At 44.3% G+C, this 19051-nt stretch overlaps 1 protein-coding gene across 5 annotated transcripts in view; it reads left to right on the plus strand.

Moving 5' to 3' along the window:
* Positions 1–19051, plus strand: part of SLC44A3 (solute carrier family 44 member 3) — a 93308-nt gene that overhangs the window by 50168 nt on the left and 24089 nt on the right. For 3 of the 5 annotated variants that reach the window (XM_055339271.1, XM_055339274.1, XM_055339273.1), the window contains 2 exons: positions 9825–9981; positions 12870–12956. In XM_055339271.1, coding sequence (XP_055195246.1) covers positions 9825–9981; positions 12870–12956 — 244 coding nt within the window. The remainder of the gene's footprint in view (positions 1–9824; positions 9982–12869; positions 12957–19051) is intronic. The other 2 variants (XM_055339272.1, XM_055339276.1) reach the window with 1 other exon arrangement.

A 19051-nucleotide genomic window follows, 5' to 3' on the forward strand; every position in this document is an offset into this window, starting at 1 on the left:
CAGAGCCACTGGAGGTGGGTGGCGTGCTGCTTGCTCCTGAGTAGGGGAGCAAAGATTATTCTAACCACGTTGCACCAGCAGCTAACATCTGTCTGACAATAGTGATTTTGTGTTATCTTAGAATCACAAAACCAAACCATTTTCCATGGGGGCTTTTGGTTTGGACTTCCAGTGAAGCATGTATCTGTATCTCTAACCCCTCCTCCTACCCCAACTCCTCTCCCTCTCCAAATCATGAAAGAACGAATGAAAGAAGCATAAACACACAAGGACAATAGAAAAGGAAATGACAGAGAAAAGAAATAATCAACCAGATGTTGAAAGCTGCAGAGAAGATGGATGAGTAGCTACGGAGCTGACAAGGACAAACCTAGCAAGGCTCATCTGGGAGGGGAGGGGGGACGGTGGGGAGAGGAGGTGAAAATAAGATACAGGCTGATTTGAGCCACAAACACCTAGAGAGGCCCAGGAATTCAAGTGTAAAATGTATTTCTGAAGGTTAGTTACAGGACTGCCTAAGGAACAGTTAGGCTCCAGGGCCCCTTCTCCAAGCCAACAGAAGACAGGAGCTTTGCTTTCTGGACGGGTAAACCAGAAAGGGTTCAGACCTTGGGGTATCTGGCACCACTGAAGCTGGAGGTAAGGTTCTGTACTGAAAGAAGGGCAGATAAGTAAAAGTCTAAATACTGAATAGTGAGGACCCCCACTGCCACCAACATGCATTCCATGGCTCAGCTCCTAGGATGCTGACAGCCAGGTTGATATTCCCCTGGCAAGAGATTAGAGGATTCTTCTTTGGAGAAATTACCAACCCAAAGTAAAGACCTGCAGATAATGCCATGTGGTGGGGAAGGGGATCCCCAGTGAAATGATTCCTTGACTGAACCAGACAACTGTCACCCCTCATACAGAGCTTCCAATTCACTCTTTAGTGCCTCAGTCTTAGATATAAATTGGTAGTCAGTGATGATTCAACATTCACAGAAAAACCTCTAGTGAAAGAAAAAGATCAAAATGAACAAAACAAAGGGAATTTAAGGGAAATAGAGACAATGCAAGCAGAAGAAAATGACCAAAAAAGAACTCCACAAAAACTCTGTAATATCCTCAGAAAGAATAAAGAAATACTGCATCCATAAAATAAGTACCAAGAAAAAAAATGAAAGGCATCTTAGTCATTAAAAATATGATTGCATCTGGAAAACTGTGTGGAGGTTCCTCAAAGAGTTAAAAATAGATCTGCCCTACGACCCAGCAATTGCACTGCTGGGGATTTACCCCAAAGATACAGATGCAATGAAATGCCGGGACACCTGCACCCCGATGTTTCTAGCAGCAATGTCCACAATAGTCAAACTGTGGAAGGAGCCTCGGTGTCCATCAAAAGATGAATGGATAAAGCAGATGTGGTCTATGTATACAATGGAATATTCCTCAGCCATTAGAAACGACAAATACCCACCATTTGCTTCGACATGGATGGAACTGAAGGGTATTATGCTGAGTGAAATAAGTCAATCGGAGAAGGACAAACATTATATGGTCTCATTCATTTGGGGAATATAAAAAATAGTAAAAGGGAATAAAGGGGAAAGGAGAAAAAAATGAGTGGAAATATCAGAAAGGGAGACAAAACATGAGAGACTCCTAACTCTGGGAAACGAACTAGGGGTGGTAGAAGGGGAGGTGGGCAGGGGGTGGGGGTGACTGGGTGACAGGCACTGAGGTGGGCACTTGACGGGCTGAGCACTGGGTGTTATTCTATATGCTGTCAAATTGAACACCAATAAAAAATAAATTCATAAAAAATATGATTGCAAAAGTGAAAATTTTCTTCTGAAGAATTAAAATATAAAATTGAAAAATTGTTATAGAAGGTAGAGCAAAAAGACAAAGAGATGGAAAATAAAGGAAGGATAAAAAGTTAGAGGATACATTTTGGAGACTCAACATCTAACTAATACAAGTTCCAAAAATAGAGAACAAAGGAAAGAGAAAGGAGGAAGTTATCAAAGGAAATTTCCCAGAGTTAGAGGACGTGAGTAAAGGGAAGATCCCAGAAGCTTCTAAGGGGAAAACTAGATCACAGGCAAAGGATCAAGAACTAGAATGGAGTCTGATGTTCAACAGCAACTCTGAACGAGGAAAACGATGGAGCAAACTTGTCAAAATTCTAAGAAGAAATTATTTCCAAAACTAGAATTCTATAAGTATTCATACTGTCAATCAAAGGTAAAGAAAATAAAGTCATGTTCAGAACTGCAACATCCCAGAAGATGTTTTTCTCCATCTCCTTTCCTGGGAAGGGTGTTCTCCTCTGAAATGAGTGAGTAAGCCAGGGAGAAAAATAGGAGTTTCAGGAAATGGGCTCCAACACAGTAAAGAAGAACAGGGAATTCCCAGAAGGGTAGCTATATAGCAGTTATCAAAAATATCCAGGCCAAGGAGGAGCAGGAGAGCAGTGGGCTCCAGGAGGCATGTCTCCAAGGGAAGGGAGGGGTAGGGAAAGAAAACTAAGAGAATACCAGATGTGTTTAAACAAGTAAAGATTTACACTTTGATAAAGCATTTAGTAAAGCCCATGGGAAACCAAGCAAATGTAAAATGTGAAACAATTATTAACTTCAGGAAAACCCAAAAGTTGTATAGGGAAGGAACTAGAATCAGAATATACTACTTGGTTTATATTTCAATAAAAATAAATAAATACACAATTTTTAAAAAGAATACACTACTTGGATCAGTTGTGAATGTTATTTAGGTACTGATAATATAAACACTAAACACTGACTAAAACATACTCAATGGTAAAAGGTTGAAAGTTTTTCCTCTAAGATCAGAAGCAAGAGAAGAGGGCCCACTCTCACCACTCCTATTCGGTATAGTACTGGAAGTCCTAGCCAGAGCAAGAAAAAGAAAGAAAAGGTATCTAAATCAGACAGAAAGAAGTAAAATTGTCTTTGTTTGCAGACGATATGATCTTCTATCTAGAAAAATCCTAAAAACTCCACTAAAAACTATTAGAACTAATCAATGGATTCAGTAAAGTTGCAGGATACAAAATCAACGTGCAGAAAATAGTTGCATTTCTATAACAACAAAATATCTGAAAAATAAAGCAATCCCATTTGCAATAGCATTGAGAATGATATAATATTTAGGAATAAAATTTCCCGTTACATAGATTTTTTTCCCATTACATAGATTGCCTCTCATTTTTGTTGTTGTTGTTGTTGTCGTTTGTTTTACTGTGCAAAGATTTTTAATTCGATGTAGTCTTACTTACTAATTTTTGCTTTCATTGCTGTGCTTTTGCGTCATATGCAAAAAATCACTGCCAAGGCCAATGCCGAGCTCTTTCCCTATGTTTTCTTTAGTTTTATGGTTTCAGTTCCTATGGTTAAGTCTTTAAACCATTTCAAATTAATTTTTGTGAGTAGTGTAAGATATGGGTTAATTTCATTCTTCAGTATGTAGTTATCCAGTTTTCCCAACACCATTTATAAAAGGGACCATCCTTTTCCCTTTCTGAGCTCTTAATTCTGTGCCACTGATCTGTCATTTTTATGCCTGTGCCACACTGTTTTGATTACTATAGTTTTGTAGCATAATTTGAAATTAGGAAGTGTGATGCCTCCAAGTTTGTTCGTCTTTCTCACGACTGCTTTGGCTATTTAGGATCTTTTGTAATACCACACAAATTTTAGAACTGCTTTTTTTTTTTCTCCTGTGAAAAATGTCACTGGAATTTTGATAGTCAATGCATTGAATCTATATTGGCTTTGGATAGTATGGATATTTTAACTATCTGAATTCTTCTGATCCATGAACACGAAATATCTATCTGTGTGTGTCTTCTTAAATTTCTTTCATTAAAATCTTGTAGTTTTCAGGATATAGATTGTTCACCTTCTCTGCACAGTAAAAACCAATGAAATGAAAGGCAACCTATGAAAACAGAAAAAAAATATTTGCACATTGTATATCCTGTAAAGAGTTAATATCCAAAATATATAAAGAACTCATATAATCCAATAACAATAAAAGAATCCAGTTAAGGGGCACTTGGTGGCTCAGTTGATTAAGTGTCTGACTCTTGATTTTGGCCTAGGTCATGATCTCAGGATCATGAAATCAAGTCCACATTGGACTCCACACTTGCAAAGCCTACTTAAGATTTTCTTTCTCCCTCTCCTACTGCTCCTCCCCACAATACCCCACTCACATGTGCTCTTTTTCTCTCTCTCTAAAAAATAAATAACTAGGTGTGCCTGTGGCTCAGTTAAGCATCTGACTTCAGATCAGGTCATGATCTCAGTGTCCTGGGATCAAGGCAAGCTCCATGTAGGGCTTTCTGCTCAGTGAGAAATCTGCTTGTCCCTCTGTCCCTACCCCCACTCATGCTCTCGCTCTCTCTCAAATAAATGAATAAAATCTTTAAAAATAAATATAAAGGGGCCCCTGTGTGATTCAGTCAAGTATCTGACTCTTGGTTTTGGCTTAGGTCATGATCTCAGGTTCCTAATGGAGCCCTGCCTCGGTTAATTACTTAGCATAGCGTCAGCTTAAGATTCTCTGCCTCTTCTTCTCCCTCTGCCCCTCCCCCAATTTGTGCATGTGTTTTCTCTAAAATAAATTTAATAAAATTATAAATAAAGGTCACCTCTTAAGAAAAAAAATCCAGTTAAAAAATAGGCAGAGGAACTGAATAGATATCTTTCCAAAGAAGACATACAAATGACTAACAGGTACATGAAATGTATTCAACATCACTCATCATCAGGGAAGTGCAAATCAAAACCACAAGGAGATATCATCTCACACCTGTTAGAATGGATGTCATCAGAAGATAAGAGATAAAAAATGTTGGCAAGGATGTGAAGAAAAGGGAACCCCTGTGCACTGTTGGTGGGAATGCAAACTGGTGCAGCCACTATGGAAAACAGTTTGGAGGTTCCTCAAAAAATTGAAACTAGAGCTACCATATGATCCAGCAATCCCGCTTCTGGGTATTTATCCAAAGGAAATGGAAATAGGATCTCAAAGAGATATTTGCACTCCCACGTTTATTGCAGCATTATTCACAGTGCCAAGCTATGGAAACAACCCAAATGTTAATCAAATATTAACAGATAGCTAGATAAAGATGTGGTGCTCACACACACACACACACACACACACACACACACACTGGAATTTTATTCAGCCATGAGAAAGAAAAAAATCTTGTCATTTGTGAAAGTGTGGATAGATCTTCTTGAGAGCATCGTGCTAATAAGCAAAATAAGCCCAACAAAGATAAATACTGTATGGTCTCACTTATATGTAGAATGTAACAAGAGCCAAAACAGTAGAAACTTAGCAACAGTAGAGTGGTGACTAACGGGTATCGGGGGTACAGCTGGGGGAAATGGGCAGATGTTGGTTAAAGGGTACAAACTTCAAGTTAGGATGAATAAGTTCTAGGGATTCAATGTCCAGCATGGTGATTATGGTTAATAAGACTGTATAATATACCTGACAGTTGCTAAGAGAGTAGAATTTAAAAGCTCTAACCACAATAAAGAAATGTAATTATATGACGTAATGCAGGTGTTAGCTACTGCTGTGGTGGTAATCATTTTGTAGTAGGTCAGTATCAGATCAACACCTCATCCCCCTGAAAGTTACACAATGTCCCATGTCAATGATATTTCAAAAAAAGGTGAGAAGAAACTCTAAAAACTTCAACATAATTACATTGAGAAGAACGAGACAATGGGAAAATGTTTAGGTTGTATGAGAGAAACAATCAACAAACATGTTTCAAAGTGAGAAGTCAGGGGTGCCTCGGTGGCTCAGGCAGTTGAGTCCAACTCTTGGTTTTGGTTCAGGTCCAGGTACTGATCTCAGGGTCAGGAGATGGAGCTCTGCATCAGGCTGCATGCTGCTTGTGGAGCCTGTTTGGGATTCTTTCTCTCCCTTTCCTTCTGCCCTTCCCCCTCCTCAACCTCTCTCCCCCGCTCTCTTAAAAAAAAAAAATGTGAGAAGTCAGTAGACAATATTAGAGACTGAAAAAATATATGCAGAGAGAATATGCTATTTGGAAGTGTGGGGTAAGTTATAGAAGAAATAGCTAACATATGACCTCTAGGGGGAGAAAATTAGCAGTGAGGGAAGCAAACTGCTCTCTTTGCTGGTTAGCGTCTTGCTATTTGACTTAAGATATTTACACATTACTTTGGTAAAAATAAAAATAAAATGCATGTCGACTTAGAGCACTACTCCTTTTTTATTATTTATTTATTCATGAGAGACACAGAAAGAGGCAGAGACACAGGCAGAGGGAGAAGCAGGCTCCCTGCGGGGAGCCCGATGAGGGATTCGATCCCAAGTCTCCAGGATCTCTCTCTGAGCCTAAGGCAGACGCTCAAGCACTGAGCCACCCAGGTGCCCCTAGAACACTATTTCTTTCTTTCTTTTTTTTTTTTAAGATTCATTTATTCATGAGAGACAGAGAGAGAGAGAGAGAGAGAGAGGGAGAGGCAAAGACACAGGCAGAGGGAGAAGCAGGCCCCTTGCGGGGAGCCCGATGTGGGATTCGATCCCAGGACCCCAGGATCACACCCTGGGCCGAAGGCAGGCGCTCAAGCACTGACCCCCCAGGTGCCCCTGCAGCACTATTGCTTAATTAAAGGGCTCCACTTTCTTTTCTTCATGGGGCCTCATTTTGAAACCTTAAGGTTTTCCGCCCTCCCGGGGTTCGCAGCATCTCACGTTCGGGCCTGCCCTCCGGAGAGGGTTAGCCAGGGTGCGCTCCTCTCCGTCATTCACGTAAGCGTGAAGACACCCGAGGAGTTCATGCGGAGACCGTCAAGTGCCAGGCCAGGGCAGCCTGTAAAATTTCTCTTTTACAACCGTTCGCTTGAAGAGGGGTCAACAGAGAGCCGTAAAGATGTGGCTGGGGGTGCGATAGGAAGGAACTAGAACCGTTCAACTTGCAGAGGGGCCGCCTGAGGCATGACCTCATCGTTGCTTTCACACGTACCAGAGACGGTTTCCAGCTGCTCCTGCCTGGCGAGGGCGCGGGGAGGGCAGCGTGGGGGGCCGCGGGGCTCGGGCCGACCGTCGCAGAGCCGCCCAGGCCAGCTGCAGAACCGGTCCTTTGTAACCAAGACAATTTCCCTTCTTCTGGAGGACGGGAAAGATGAAGCGGACAGTGATGTTGCTCAAAGAAACATCGGGAAAGGATGGTCTCCTCGGGGGCCACACGGTGCCCCGTGGGGCACCCGTTCGCTGGAGGGCAACCTTCACGCCGCCCGGCCAGGAGTGAACTTCTCACGCCGCCGAGGGCTCCTCAGCACGGGCCGGCGCCCTAGAGCTGACGCGGCCTGTAGCTCCCCGAGGCTGCCGGGCCGAGCTGCCCCACGCGTGCTTGAGGGGACGGCCAGAGCCTCTGCTTAGCGACTCGAGTGGCTCTGGCGTCCTGGGGCTCGGGCTCCCGTGACAGGGCCGGGACCTTCAGCGCTCAGGAGAGCCACGCTGTGAAAGGAGGGAGAAGCTGGGCCCCGTGGGGGTGGGGGCACATCCTAGGGTCACCCACTCCCTCACACGCCCCGGGTCTTCCTCAGGCCACCCCCCCAGCAGCGGGGTGGACGGTGCGCCGCTCGCAGTAGGCAGTAGGCCCCGGCCCAGAGGGCAGGCCTGACGGGAGCCCCAGCTTCCTCAGCTCATCCCCGGCTTGCCCCACACGCCCAGCGCTGCCTCGCCGTCCCGAGAGCCAGTTCCCAAGATGCGATGACATCCAGACCTAAGGAGTATTTTAAGCTTCCTCAGATATAATCAGGTGCGTCCTCCTGAGGGCAGGTTCTGCAGGGTGTGAGGAGACCGAGATGAAGGTCTGGCCACGAACACAGCAGGGCGGCATGGCAGGGCGACGTTACCTTGGAACATGGAGAAGGGTCTAAGAAGGGAAGGTGGAGACCTCAGACACTCCACTTATTTAACCCTTTTCTGTAGGGTGGTGTCTAATGGGGGGGGGCAGGTATCGAACTCGGGCTCCACGAGCTGGCCTGAGTTTAAAGGGCCTGCTTTTTAAGGTGTCTCTCTCGTCCCGTGATAACCCAGCTTCTGGAACTCATGCATCTTCTTCCACCCAAGCCCTGGAGAGCCTCGGACTCACAGCCAGAATGTGTCATGGCCCACGACCGTCACTCCGCTGCCTGAAATGGTTAATCCCATCCCAGCAGAACCTTTCTCTGAAAGATGATGCTCAAGGCCAGACTTCAAAACCTGAAGGATCGGACTCCAAAGGCCCCTTCACAGTGGCCTGTGAATCACTTGTTTCCCTACCAGATGGAAAGCAGGTGTTGTCCACTCTTCTTTGCGTCCTCTCGAGCACTGTAATAAGTCCTAAGGCACATAAATCTCCTAAATGGAAAAGTAAACATTCTTCCTTTAAAAAAAAAAAAAAAAGCTGAGGAAAGGGAAAAACTGTGTCAGATTTTCCTGGCCTGTACTACTCTTCTGGTTTATCGGGCCAACATGCATTCGTATCACCAATAGTTTCCCTGGTATTTCCTATTTTCAAGACTATTGAGTTGGAACACACATCACCCTTTTGTGGGACAACTGGATCACGGTTACTCCGCTCCCAATAGGACTTTCGTGTTCTCCTTTCCTTCCTGGATGATTTCAGTAACAGCAAAATAGAGCCCTTGCCAACTCTTGAGACATTTCTGGCCGCGTTCCTTTTTCTCCCTCAAAACCTAGGCTCTTGTCAAAACCTTGATTCATAGTGACTTATTAGCAACCAGAGCGAGTTGTAGAATAATTCATTATGAAGAAACCGAGCTTCAGTTGGAATCAGTGAGGTGGCTTCTCAGAAAGGGCCTCATTTTCTAGAACTGGCACCAGCAGGAAATTCAGAGGGTCAGGGGAGGGGTTGCTCAGCCCTCCCTCCTTTGTTTGATCTTTCAGGTTTCGGGCAGGGTGAAGGCTGTGCCCCTTCTGTTCTTTCTCTCTTTTTGTTTTCCCCCTGCTTGTGAAACGGGCCCTCGCATTCTTGATTGCTGTGTCACGACAAGTTGCACAAATGATTCACACTGAAGTGACCTTTAAAGAGCAGAGTAGAAATCAGCTGGATTTTCGGAGCCTTGAGCCTCGTGGAAGAACTTTCTGTTCCCGCACGTTAAGCCGGAGCTCGCTGCTGTGTCCGTGGCTGCCCTTCTGGTCGTGTGCTTGGGTGGTGATTTTAATCACCAAGCTAATACTGGCAATATTTACCTATGTCATGTAAACCTTGGAAATTATTATATAATTAAATTTCTGAAAGTGAAAATGAGATTGGAGATCCTCGGGTGGCTTAGCGGTTAAGCGCCTGCCTTCGGACCAGGGTGTGATCCTGGAGTCCCGGGATCGAGTCCCACGTCAGGCTCCCGGCATGGAGCCTGCTTCTTCCTCTGCCTGTGTCTCTGTCTCTCTCTCTCTGTGTCTCTCATGAATAAATAAAGTCTTTAAAAAAAAAAAAGAAAATGAGATTAATAGAAAACTTACAGGATTGGTGGAGGTAGGGAGGCTTTGTAAAGAGGGAAACTTGCTTAATTCATCAGCATTTTTGTAATGTTCTGTTTGTAGCATTGAGTGCCATGAAAAGGAGTTAGTCCAAGAAATAATTTAACCTTAGCTACCAATGAGTATCAAAGTTTTGCCAAACGCTTGTCACATGACTGCTTTGTAAGTGTTAGTACCGTTGATGATTTGAACCTGAGAGAGAAGTTTTAAATGGTGTCTTTTTTCCCCCAATTCCCAGAAATAAATGCTGTCTTTTTTCCCCCAATTCCCAGAAATAAAAATGACCCTCCTGATCGCCCAATCCTTTGGTCTCTCTCCATTCTTTTCTGCTACCATCAAGGAACAGCCATAAAAGGGTCATTTTTAATGACTGTGACGAGGATTCCAAGAACCATTCTCCTGTACCTTCACAACGCTCTGAAAGACAAGGTAAGGCAGCTTGTTAGTGCTCAGTGCAGAGTTGAGTGGCAGAAATGGCAGTCACCAGACAGTTTCAGCAGGCCCCACGACAGGACTGTGGCCCTGTGGCAGTGGCCATTCCAAAGGCCCCAGTGTCCTTCAGATCCCATCCCCTACCCCTGCCCCCAGCAATCTTCTTGTCTCCAGACTCTGTTTTATGGCTTTGTTTGTTGAAGAATTTTGTTATGTTGTTGTTTATTATTATTATTATTATTATTTTACCCACAAGGTGGTGGAGGTGAGGGTGGGGAAGGAGTAGTTCTGAGTTAGCTGGTTTTTCATTTGCTGAACAAATGGGAAGAATTTTTCAAATTTTGAAAAGTTTTCATGGATATTTATCATACTTTTTCTTTTAAAATAAAATATACTACAAGACAGGAATAATGTTTGTTTCTGTTTTAATGCTAAAATATTCCTTTTCTATTTCCTAGAGGGTGCCATGGGAGGTGACTGGTGTATGTGAGGGAGGGAGTTTTAATAAGTGAGTGGGAGAGAAAGAATGTGTGTGTGTGTGAGTGTGTGCGTCTGCCTATGGGAGAGAGTACGTGAGTGTGTGTGTGTGTGAATGTTCATGTGGGTATGTGAGTGTGGTGTGTGTGTGAGAGAGAGAGAGTCAGGGACAGCGAGAGGAGACCTGCTTAAGACTGAGAGATGGACAAGCTGACCTAAATCTCAGCTCAAAAGACAGAACACTGTGGGGCTTTTGTGCCTGGGGGATTTTCGCCTCCCTGGTTTTTATTTCCATGCACATTTGGTTATGAATGCCAGTGGAAACCAGAACACCAGGAAAACAGCTGTTCTCATGGTATTTCTGGCCTGCCAAACAAGGGAGGTTGGAATTTTCCCAACTTTTCTGTTCTCACACAATGTTCATCCCTCCCCCACCCCCACCTCAGTGCCTGTGACTTGATCAGAGTGTCACAAGTTTACCTAATTCTAACCTTTTATTTATTTTTATTTTTTCAAAGATTTTATTTATTCATGAGAGACACAGAGAGAAAGGCAAAAACATAGGCAGAGGGAGAAGCGGACTCCCCATGGGGACCCTGATGCGGGACATGATCCCAGGACCCCGAGATTATCTGAGCCAAAGGCAGACGCTGAACCACTGAGCCGCCCAGGTGCCCCTGATTCTAACCTTTTAGATGTAGGGATGTCCATAGTCACTTGGGGAAGTTTTACACACAGATTTTTTTTTAAAGATTTTATTCAAAAAAAAAAAGATTTTATTCAGTTATTCATGAGAGATAAGAGAGAGAGAGAGGCAGAGAGACAGGCAGAGAGGGAGAAGCAGGCCCCATGCAGGGAGCCCGACGTGGGACTCGATCCCGGGTCTCCAGGATCACGCCCTGGGCTGAAGGCAGTGCTAAACCACTGAGCCACCCAGGGATCCCCACCACCTAGATTTATTACTATATTTTAAATTGTTTGAAAGATTGCATTGTAGATACTAATTGTGTACCCATATTAAAAAATAATCAAAGTTTGACTTTTTTGAGAAATAAATTCTATAGTGACATTTTTCAGAGCTAAATTTCAAGTGGTAAAAAAATATATGTATTTTGGTGACTCAGAGGCATTCCAATTCTAAGCCAAATCTAGTTCTTCTTGGCTCCTGCATTTTGCAATTGATCCTTCAATTTCAAGAAGGATTTTTTGTAAAGCAGGCAGGTTTTTTTATTTTTAATATATTCAGTATATGCATTAGCAATAGGTAATCACAAAGTAATGAGCAGTAGGGGACCTTGCCATCCTTCTAGAACTAGGCATTTAAAACTCTGGACCAGAGGCCTTTCATAAATCTAAAAGAAAAGTCAGTGGGTTGGTCTCTCTGGTAGAGGTCTAAAGGGTTATTTATCACTCATTAGATCCCAAAAGAATCAAGGGGCCAAAGTCCCCTTTAGTGATCTCACTACTGAAGAAATGTGTCCTTCCATTAAAAAGACATGATTTTCCTCGGCAATACGGCCTCACACTGTGTCCACAATTTAAACACTTCTCATGGCCACTGTGTGATCTTTCCTACATGCAATGGCTCATTGACAACCACAGCCAGGCTGAAAAGTATCCAGATAAAGTTTCATCCAATTGAGTTAACATAAGGACAAGAAAATGTCCATATAAGGCTGAGTTACTCCTGGGGTCCTCAGGGAGAACTATTTCAGGATTGTTTACAGGATTTTGTTTTTTTAAACTCTGGGCAGTGAGTGGGACACATTTAACCCTCCTCTAAGAGTTTCATTAAATTCTTCACTCTTGAGCTATGCATATGTCCAAATCATCTTTCAAAGGACTAATTTGTCCCTTGAAATTTAGCCCTGAATATCTCAGTATGGGATTTCTTCTTCTTTTTTTTTTTTTGCAAAAAATGTTAAACTTGATTCCTTTTTTTCTATGGGCACATAATTAGTATCTACAAGGCATTATTTGTTTTACAGTCTTTGGGATATGCATCTTTCATGAATACAAACTGGTTTGGAAAAGCAAAGTTTATAATTGATGACACTTAGGGGAAGATGGAAAAGAATTTTTTTTTTTTTTTTAGCTAGAACCAGAGAGCCTAGTCTGCCTTTGCTAGTGAATATGGACTAGACATTTCCCTTTCTGCTGAGGCCAACAGCAATCATAACAAGGTAAGCCCACAGGAGACAAACTTTCCTCATCAGTGATAATAATGGTAATAATTAGTAGCAGCAGGTGCAGATAGAAGGACCTCGCCCCCACTGAGGGAGAAGTGCTGCGCTGCTTCCCCAGGTGGATAAATCTCCCACTAGAAACGTAGTGTGTCTGCAGAAACTGCCTGCTTCCTTCCTTCTCATGTTTCTGACTCTGTTCGTTTGGTTCTGATCCTGACCCAGCAGCATGGTGCATGGTCCAGGTGCATGTTCAGATGCTGCTTCTGCTGTTTCTGGTGTCTCGACAAATGCCTGCGCCAACTCACCCAGGTACGTCTCCTACCACGGTCCCCGCGGACACACAGAGGGGCGCTCCAGTGGACTCCATCTCTTACGTCAGGGGTTGGCTGATTTCTCTGTGAAAGGCCAGACTGTATGAATGTTTTAGGGTTTTTTCAATCTCAGTTGTAACAACTCTATCGTGGTAGTAGGAAGGCGGCCACAGGCAAAATGCAAATGAATGGGCACAACTGCTTTCTAAAAACCTTTATTTATGGACACTGAAATGTGAATTCATATAATTTTCACCTGTCAAGAAATATTATTCTTCTTTTGATTTTTTTTTTCAACAGCTTAAAAATATGAAAGTTATTCTTAGCTTTGACCAGGGATAGCAGGCTATCTGATGGATCTGGCCTCTGGGCTGGAGATTATAAAGGTCATTAAAGCCATTCTTCTAATTCTGAAAGAAATGTGTTTTCCCTCTCAGAAATAAAAAGGGGAGGAGTCTTTAGAAATTCCAGCATAATGAGTATGTGTCAACTGAGAGCTAATTGTCAATGTCTTCCTCAAGAACTATAATTTTCCTGAAATGGGAGAAGAATTGCCTCTCTGATTTTTCTGTATTTCACCAGCTTTTCCCTTTCAAGCTATAAATATTCCTTTAAAAATCAGAAAAATTATATACTGCAATTGTTTGAATTTCAGATTTTTTCCTCGAGTCTTTCAAACTGATGGACACTTAAATACATGTTACGTTTTTCTGTAGATAATTTAGGAAATTAATAGCCCTTAGTCAAATTTACACAAAGCAGTATTTTTCTAAGCCAGCAAGCTGTTTTAGAATTTGGAAATCCACGGAAATCTCGCTTAGCAGAGTATTTCTTATTATTGTCCTTCTTCCTAATAAATATACCAGCCGAAGTAAAGGGACTAAGTAGACCATCCATGTTTAATGTCTTATGATAAGTGGTATTAAGAATACCTTTCATTATTCAGGGGAAAGTGTAGTTTTACAGTATAAAGCTCTATTTTTAGCTCCTTAAAATCTTGGAGTTCATTTTAGAGTGTATTTCGTTTTCATTCCGTTTGCATTAAGCCAGCATGTGTAAAGCACAGTAAAATACCACGTAGCACCTTTCAGAATGCTGAGTGGTATCCCAGGTGAAACCAAACCCTATGAATGCCTTGTCATGGATGTGATAGGCCGGCTTCTCTCTTCCTAGAACTGTGTGCACATATCCAGACACCAACTTACTCTTCAAAGATTGTGAGACCCATTACAAAAAAAGAATAACAGTGATAAAATATATATGAAAATCAAGGCTAAGAAACATATAGATCAACTCCACAGGGTCCCATAAGGCCATGAAGTTGATTTGCCATCCGCTCTCACTAAATATGTAAATTCACCTTCTTTCTGTCTCCTTCGTTCATGGAAACCCAGGGGCTCCTTGTAGACACTGCAGGAACCACTACTTCAGGAGAGGGGGTGGGGAGGCGGAAGCGTGGCCTCTGGCCCCCTACCTCTACCACCTTACCCTGCCTTCCGAACAGAGTGGTTCCACTCTGATCTGGGCTAGGAGTGGGAATCCCCCAAGGTTTCATTTGAAGACAAATTTGCTGTTTATGCTTGTTTATGTTTATGCTATGTTTATGTTTATGTTATGCTTGTTTATGTTAAACGTAAAACATATGTTTATGCTTGTTTCCTCTGCCTTGTTATCCTAAGGGACATATTTTCTGCATTCTGAAACTTCACCACCTCATGTTAACCCAGTACCTTTCCCTTGGGAGTTCAAAGTGTTTCCGAGATCATAAGGAGCATGGTTTTAGCCACACCTTAATTACCATTACACAGGCAAGGGACTCTATAACAGATGTACAATGAGAGCAATTTTCCCTGAATCGCAACAAGGCTCAGCTAGCCTGGATCCCGCGCTTGGTCCGTCAGTGTTGCAAAAGGGGCTTGCTCGGTCTTTCAGGTTCTGATCAGGGTGCTGCTGCAGAAGGCCTCAGCCTAAACCAGCTGTCAGAGCACCTTCCACTTGGGGGCTCCTCCAGGACCAGGCAATACCAGCTAACATTGGGCACTGCTGGGAGGCCTGAGGGTTAGGGCAAGGGAAGAAGAGGGGGAAGCATGGAGAAGGAAAAAAAGGGTTGATGTGAATACTAATAGGGAGGAAACAGCCCTCTCTAGTCCAAATCAACTAGTGGAAAGCAGAGTGAAATAAAGATTTTAAGAATAAAGATAATTATTCTATAATGGTGGTCAAAGCTGTTGTTGGTCTCATTTGGCAGAAGACAAAGGGAAGGGAGCCTCAGGTGAGAAGGAATTTAGATTAGCCTTTTGAAAAATCTCCTGGCACTGTCATGAGTTACTGGGGGAAGATTTCTCTGGAAATCTGATTTAAAAGAGGCAGGCGAGGCCTATTTTATTGGCCTTGTTTGGTGCAATCGGAGCTGGGAAATGATAAAAGAGAACGGGGCCCATTTGTTACCATCAGAACCCAGATGCTCTTATTTACTTAACATCAAGGAGCTGGTTGTGTTTCTGCACTGCTGCTTAAAAGCCCGAGCCACCTACCCCAGCCCCGGGAGGGCGGCAGGTGGCAGTTGCCCTGTTTTATAGGCACCCCGCCTAAGGCTGTGCGGTGATTCACTTGCAGATTGGGAGACCAAACCCCGCGTGTCCTCATTTCTCATTGCTTGTCTCTACATCATAAATACTAAATATGTGTATACCTGGAAAAAAATGATCTGGGTACATGTCACACATTTATTTATCCAACAACTACTGTGTTGATTATGCTGTATTCGAACCATTTGAGCCCGGGCATGAAAGAAAAGGGGACTATGGTGACAGAGCCAAGACACAGCGAAGCCAGGCCTTCAAGGAGCTGACAAGCTAGTTTGGGGAACGAGGTGGGGGGCAGGAGGAGGCATTCGCAGGAGACATTATAAAACGGTGCAGAGAGGCGCATTCTCAGGGCAGGAATGGGGACTGCAGGAGCTCAGGAAGGGGAACCTTGGTACTTAGGAGAGGTTTCATGGAAGACATCGCGTATGTCATAGAGCATAGAGCACCCACTGGAGGTCACGGCAGCAGTAGCCGTGGGCTTTCAGCGCTCCCCGTGCTGCCAGCCACATGCTGAGCATTTTCCCTGCCTTTGTATCAGTTGTTCATCTTCCCCACAGCCCTCTGAGATAGTATCTCCAATTTACCGATGAGGCTCGAGAGGCCACTAGGATTTAATAAATCGATATCTGTTTTGCCTCCAAGCCCCAAGGCCGTAACCAGTCAAGGGTTAAACTAGGGGAGAAGGAGTCACAAGAACTGTCTGTAGCTCTTGGGCCCCTGGCCAAGCCAGGGTCCAAACCCATCAGCTCGCTGACAGCTGAGCAAAGCTTTTATGGGGCAGAGTTTTGTGGAGGAGGACGAGAAAGGTGTAGGGGCACTGAAAAGGGTGAAGGATGAATCATGCAATTATAGATTCAGAAAAGACTTGTCTGGGGCTCAGGACCCACCCTGCCCCTCAGGCAAGTCAGTGTCAAAGTTTCTAGGAGGCTGGGCTGGCTGTTCTCAGACATCTTCAGTCAAGGAGATCCTTCCTGTAGCCTCCCCCTCCCTCCCAGCACTTTTCCGGGAGCCTGACTGAGAAGTTCCCCTCCCGGGCTCTGCAGGCTCACCCAATGGCAGGAACGGCCCAGCTCTTATTTCTTACAGGGTCCACACAGTTCCTCGTGGAAATACCTCCCCAAGCGCACATCTCTCGTCCATCGATGACACAGATGCCTATCCTAACTATGATGTTCGTTTTAGATCAGTGTTCCTCTAAATTTGAAACCCACTGGTGAGCCACAAGACTCTTTCCAATGGTTCCAAACTGACCTGAACATTCTAGAATGTTCTTTCTTCAATTCTTGTAGGCAAAAAGCAGAATTGTATGGGTTTTCATTTTGGCATAAAACAGAGGGCTATTAACCAATCAGTCAAGTACATAGCGTGTTCCTAAAGCTTCCTAAAATGTGCTACTTATGAACTAAAATTGATGTTTTACTTCGTTTCCTGAGGACTCAAATTCATTACTCGGTCAAGACGTCAGGCTGCCAAGGCTAGGCCTGGCGACCATGCAAAGCTTGTGAATGTGCTCACGCACAGTTGGGATTAGCAAACTGGGGAAAGAACACTTTGCTGTGGGTGTACCACCAGAGCTATCTGGGGTTGGCTTTTTTGTTCAATTGCAGTTATTTTTGTCTTAATTAGCATTTTTCTTCTGTTGACTATTTGGCTCCTGTTTAATTCATTGTCTCTCTATCATGTTGAGCATTGCATTCCTCTTCAATCCTTCGTTCTTGCAGCAGAAGTAGGAATGGGCTTGGGAAGAGAGCTGTGGGCTGAGGGCAAACCATTTGAGAACGACTATTTCCACTTCAGGCCCTTGGAAGGAGCTCCTGGGTGAGGCAGGCAGTTGGCTTCTGCCTACTTTGTGGCCCTGGGGTGAATCCTTCCACCTTCCTGGGCTTCTGCAGAATGAGAATGTAGCTTTCTGACCCTTGTGGTGCCCAGCCGAAGGGTGGGCCACGCGGTGGTCACACTGCTGCATCGTAGAGCTGGCAAAGTGTGAACTGTGTGTCTCTCAGGTTCCAAATGACACGCTGGTTTTTTTCACATCATACTTCTTATCCATGCTGAAGACTTGCCCTGGAATCACAAAGAGCCACAAGCGATGGTTTATGTTGCCCAGCTCTCCAGCCTCTGATTTCTGTGGGTACACTGAGCATGTGAGGGGCCATCTAGCTGCATCCCCTCGCAACGGTTCCCCCAGTATTGCTGTCACGCAGTGATAGGAGCAAACACATAAAATGATTGGTGACCAGATGCTGGTGAGACGCCAGTCACCTCAGTCAGCTTCATGAGTAGAGAGCCCTGTAACATCTGGCAGCTCATGTCCCATGCACCTCTGCTGCATGCCCTGGTCAGCCACTTGAGAAGACAAGACGACTCATGTCTACCTTCATGCGGGCCATAAAGCTACCAGCCTACTGTCCTTTGGCATCTGTTGGGTATGTGACACTAAATTGATCAGAAATGCCCATGGCTTCCTGTCTTCTTGACAGACAGGTCAGAAAGGCCCCAGATGATGTTGTCTAGTCCAGCACAGAGAAAAACTCACTGCTGCTTGAAAAACACATGCATCCCTCCCCTCTCTACTTCGTGGCCCACTCCTACAACCCACGCAGCCTGCCACTCCCTTTTTTTCAGTGCACATAATGTTGGTCTCTATCTTCCAAGCCTTTGTGGCAGGCCTGATTTTATAATATCTGAAAGCCTTCTCTCCCCACTGCAGGCTTTCCTTGCAGTTAGCTCAGTTTCAATGATCCTCTTTCTCATAGTCCCGTCAATAGCAAAGGCACTCGGTGACCTGTCTCTGTCAAGTTTTGGTTCATCCCAAGCCAACTGGCAGATCTCCAGTGATGACTCCTCTCTCCCCAGGGCAGCACGTACAAATCAGGAGGAGAAAAAAAAAAGGAATGGATATTGTGCAACTTCTCTCACTAGATTATGAAAATGATGCAAAGTTTCTTAAGAGGATACGGTGCTTTCGGTAGCTGATGTCACCATGATAGGTGGCCTCCTCACAGAATGTCCAGGAGGCCATTCTCTCAATGACAGCAGTGGCTATGGATCCTGCCACTCCCCAGCTATTCTGGGGGCAGCCAGCTGATAGGGAGGGCCTTGGAGAGGTGTGCCCAAGTGTGCATGTTTTAGGAAAAAGCTAACGTGTGTCAATATGATAGTTTGCATTAAGGCCCATTTATAGACGATGGTAATCCTCACAGCCCAGCTGTTTGGTGGCAAATGCTACTACCCTGGCTTTAGATAGAAAGGAATTGAGACACCTATTTGTCAGGGGACCCAGACTGTCTGCAGGCAAACTAACTGTATCCTCAGGTTTCCTGGCACGTGGCTCTGAACCTGCTGTGCTTAGGGCCATGACTTTATGTGCCTTCTTGGGAGCAGCCTCTCTGGAGCCCAGCTCCCACCTGCTGTGGGCATATTACAAGGGTCAGGGCTCAGGAGGGTGAGGCCCTAAAGCCATCTTCCCCATGTGGGCTCTAGCAGCCACTCCTCCTTTTGGGGT

The sequence above is a fragment of the Nyctereutes procyonoides genome, unplaced genomic scaffold (genome assembly GCF_905146905.1).
Source record: "Nyctereutes procyonoides isolate TBG_1078 unplaced genomic scaffold, NYPRO_anot_genome, whole genome shotgun sequence".
Lineage (NCBI taxonomy): Eukaryota > Metazoa > Chordata > Mammalia > Carnivora > Canidae > Nyctereutes > Nyctereutes procyonoides.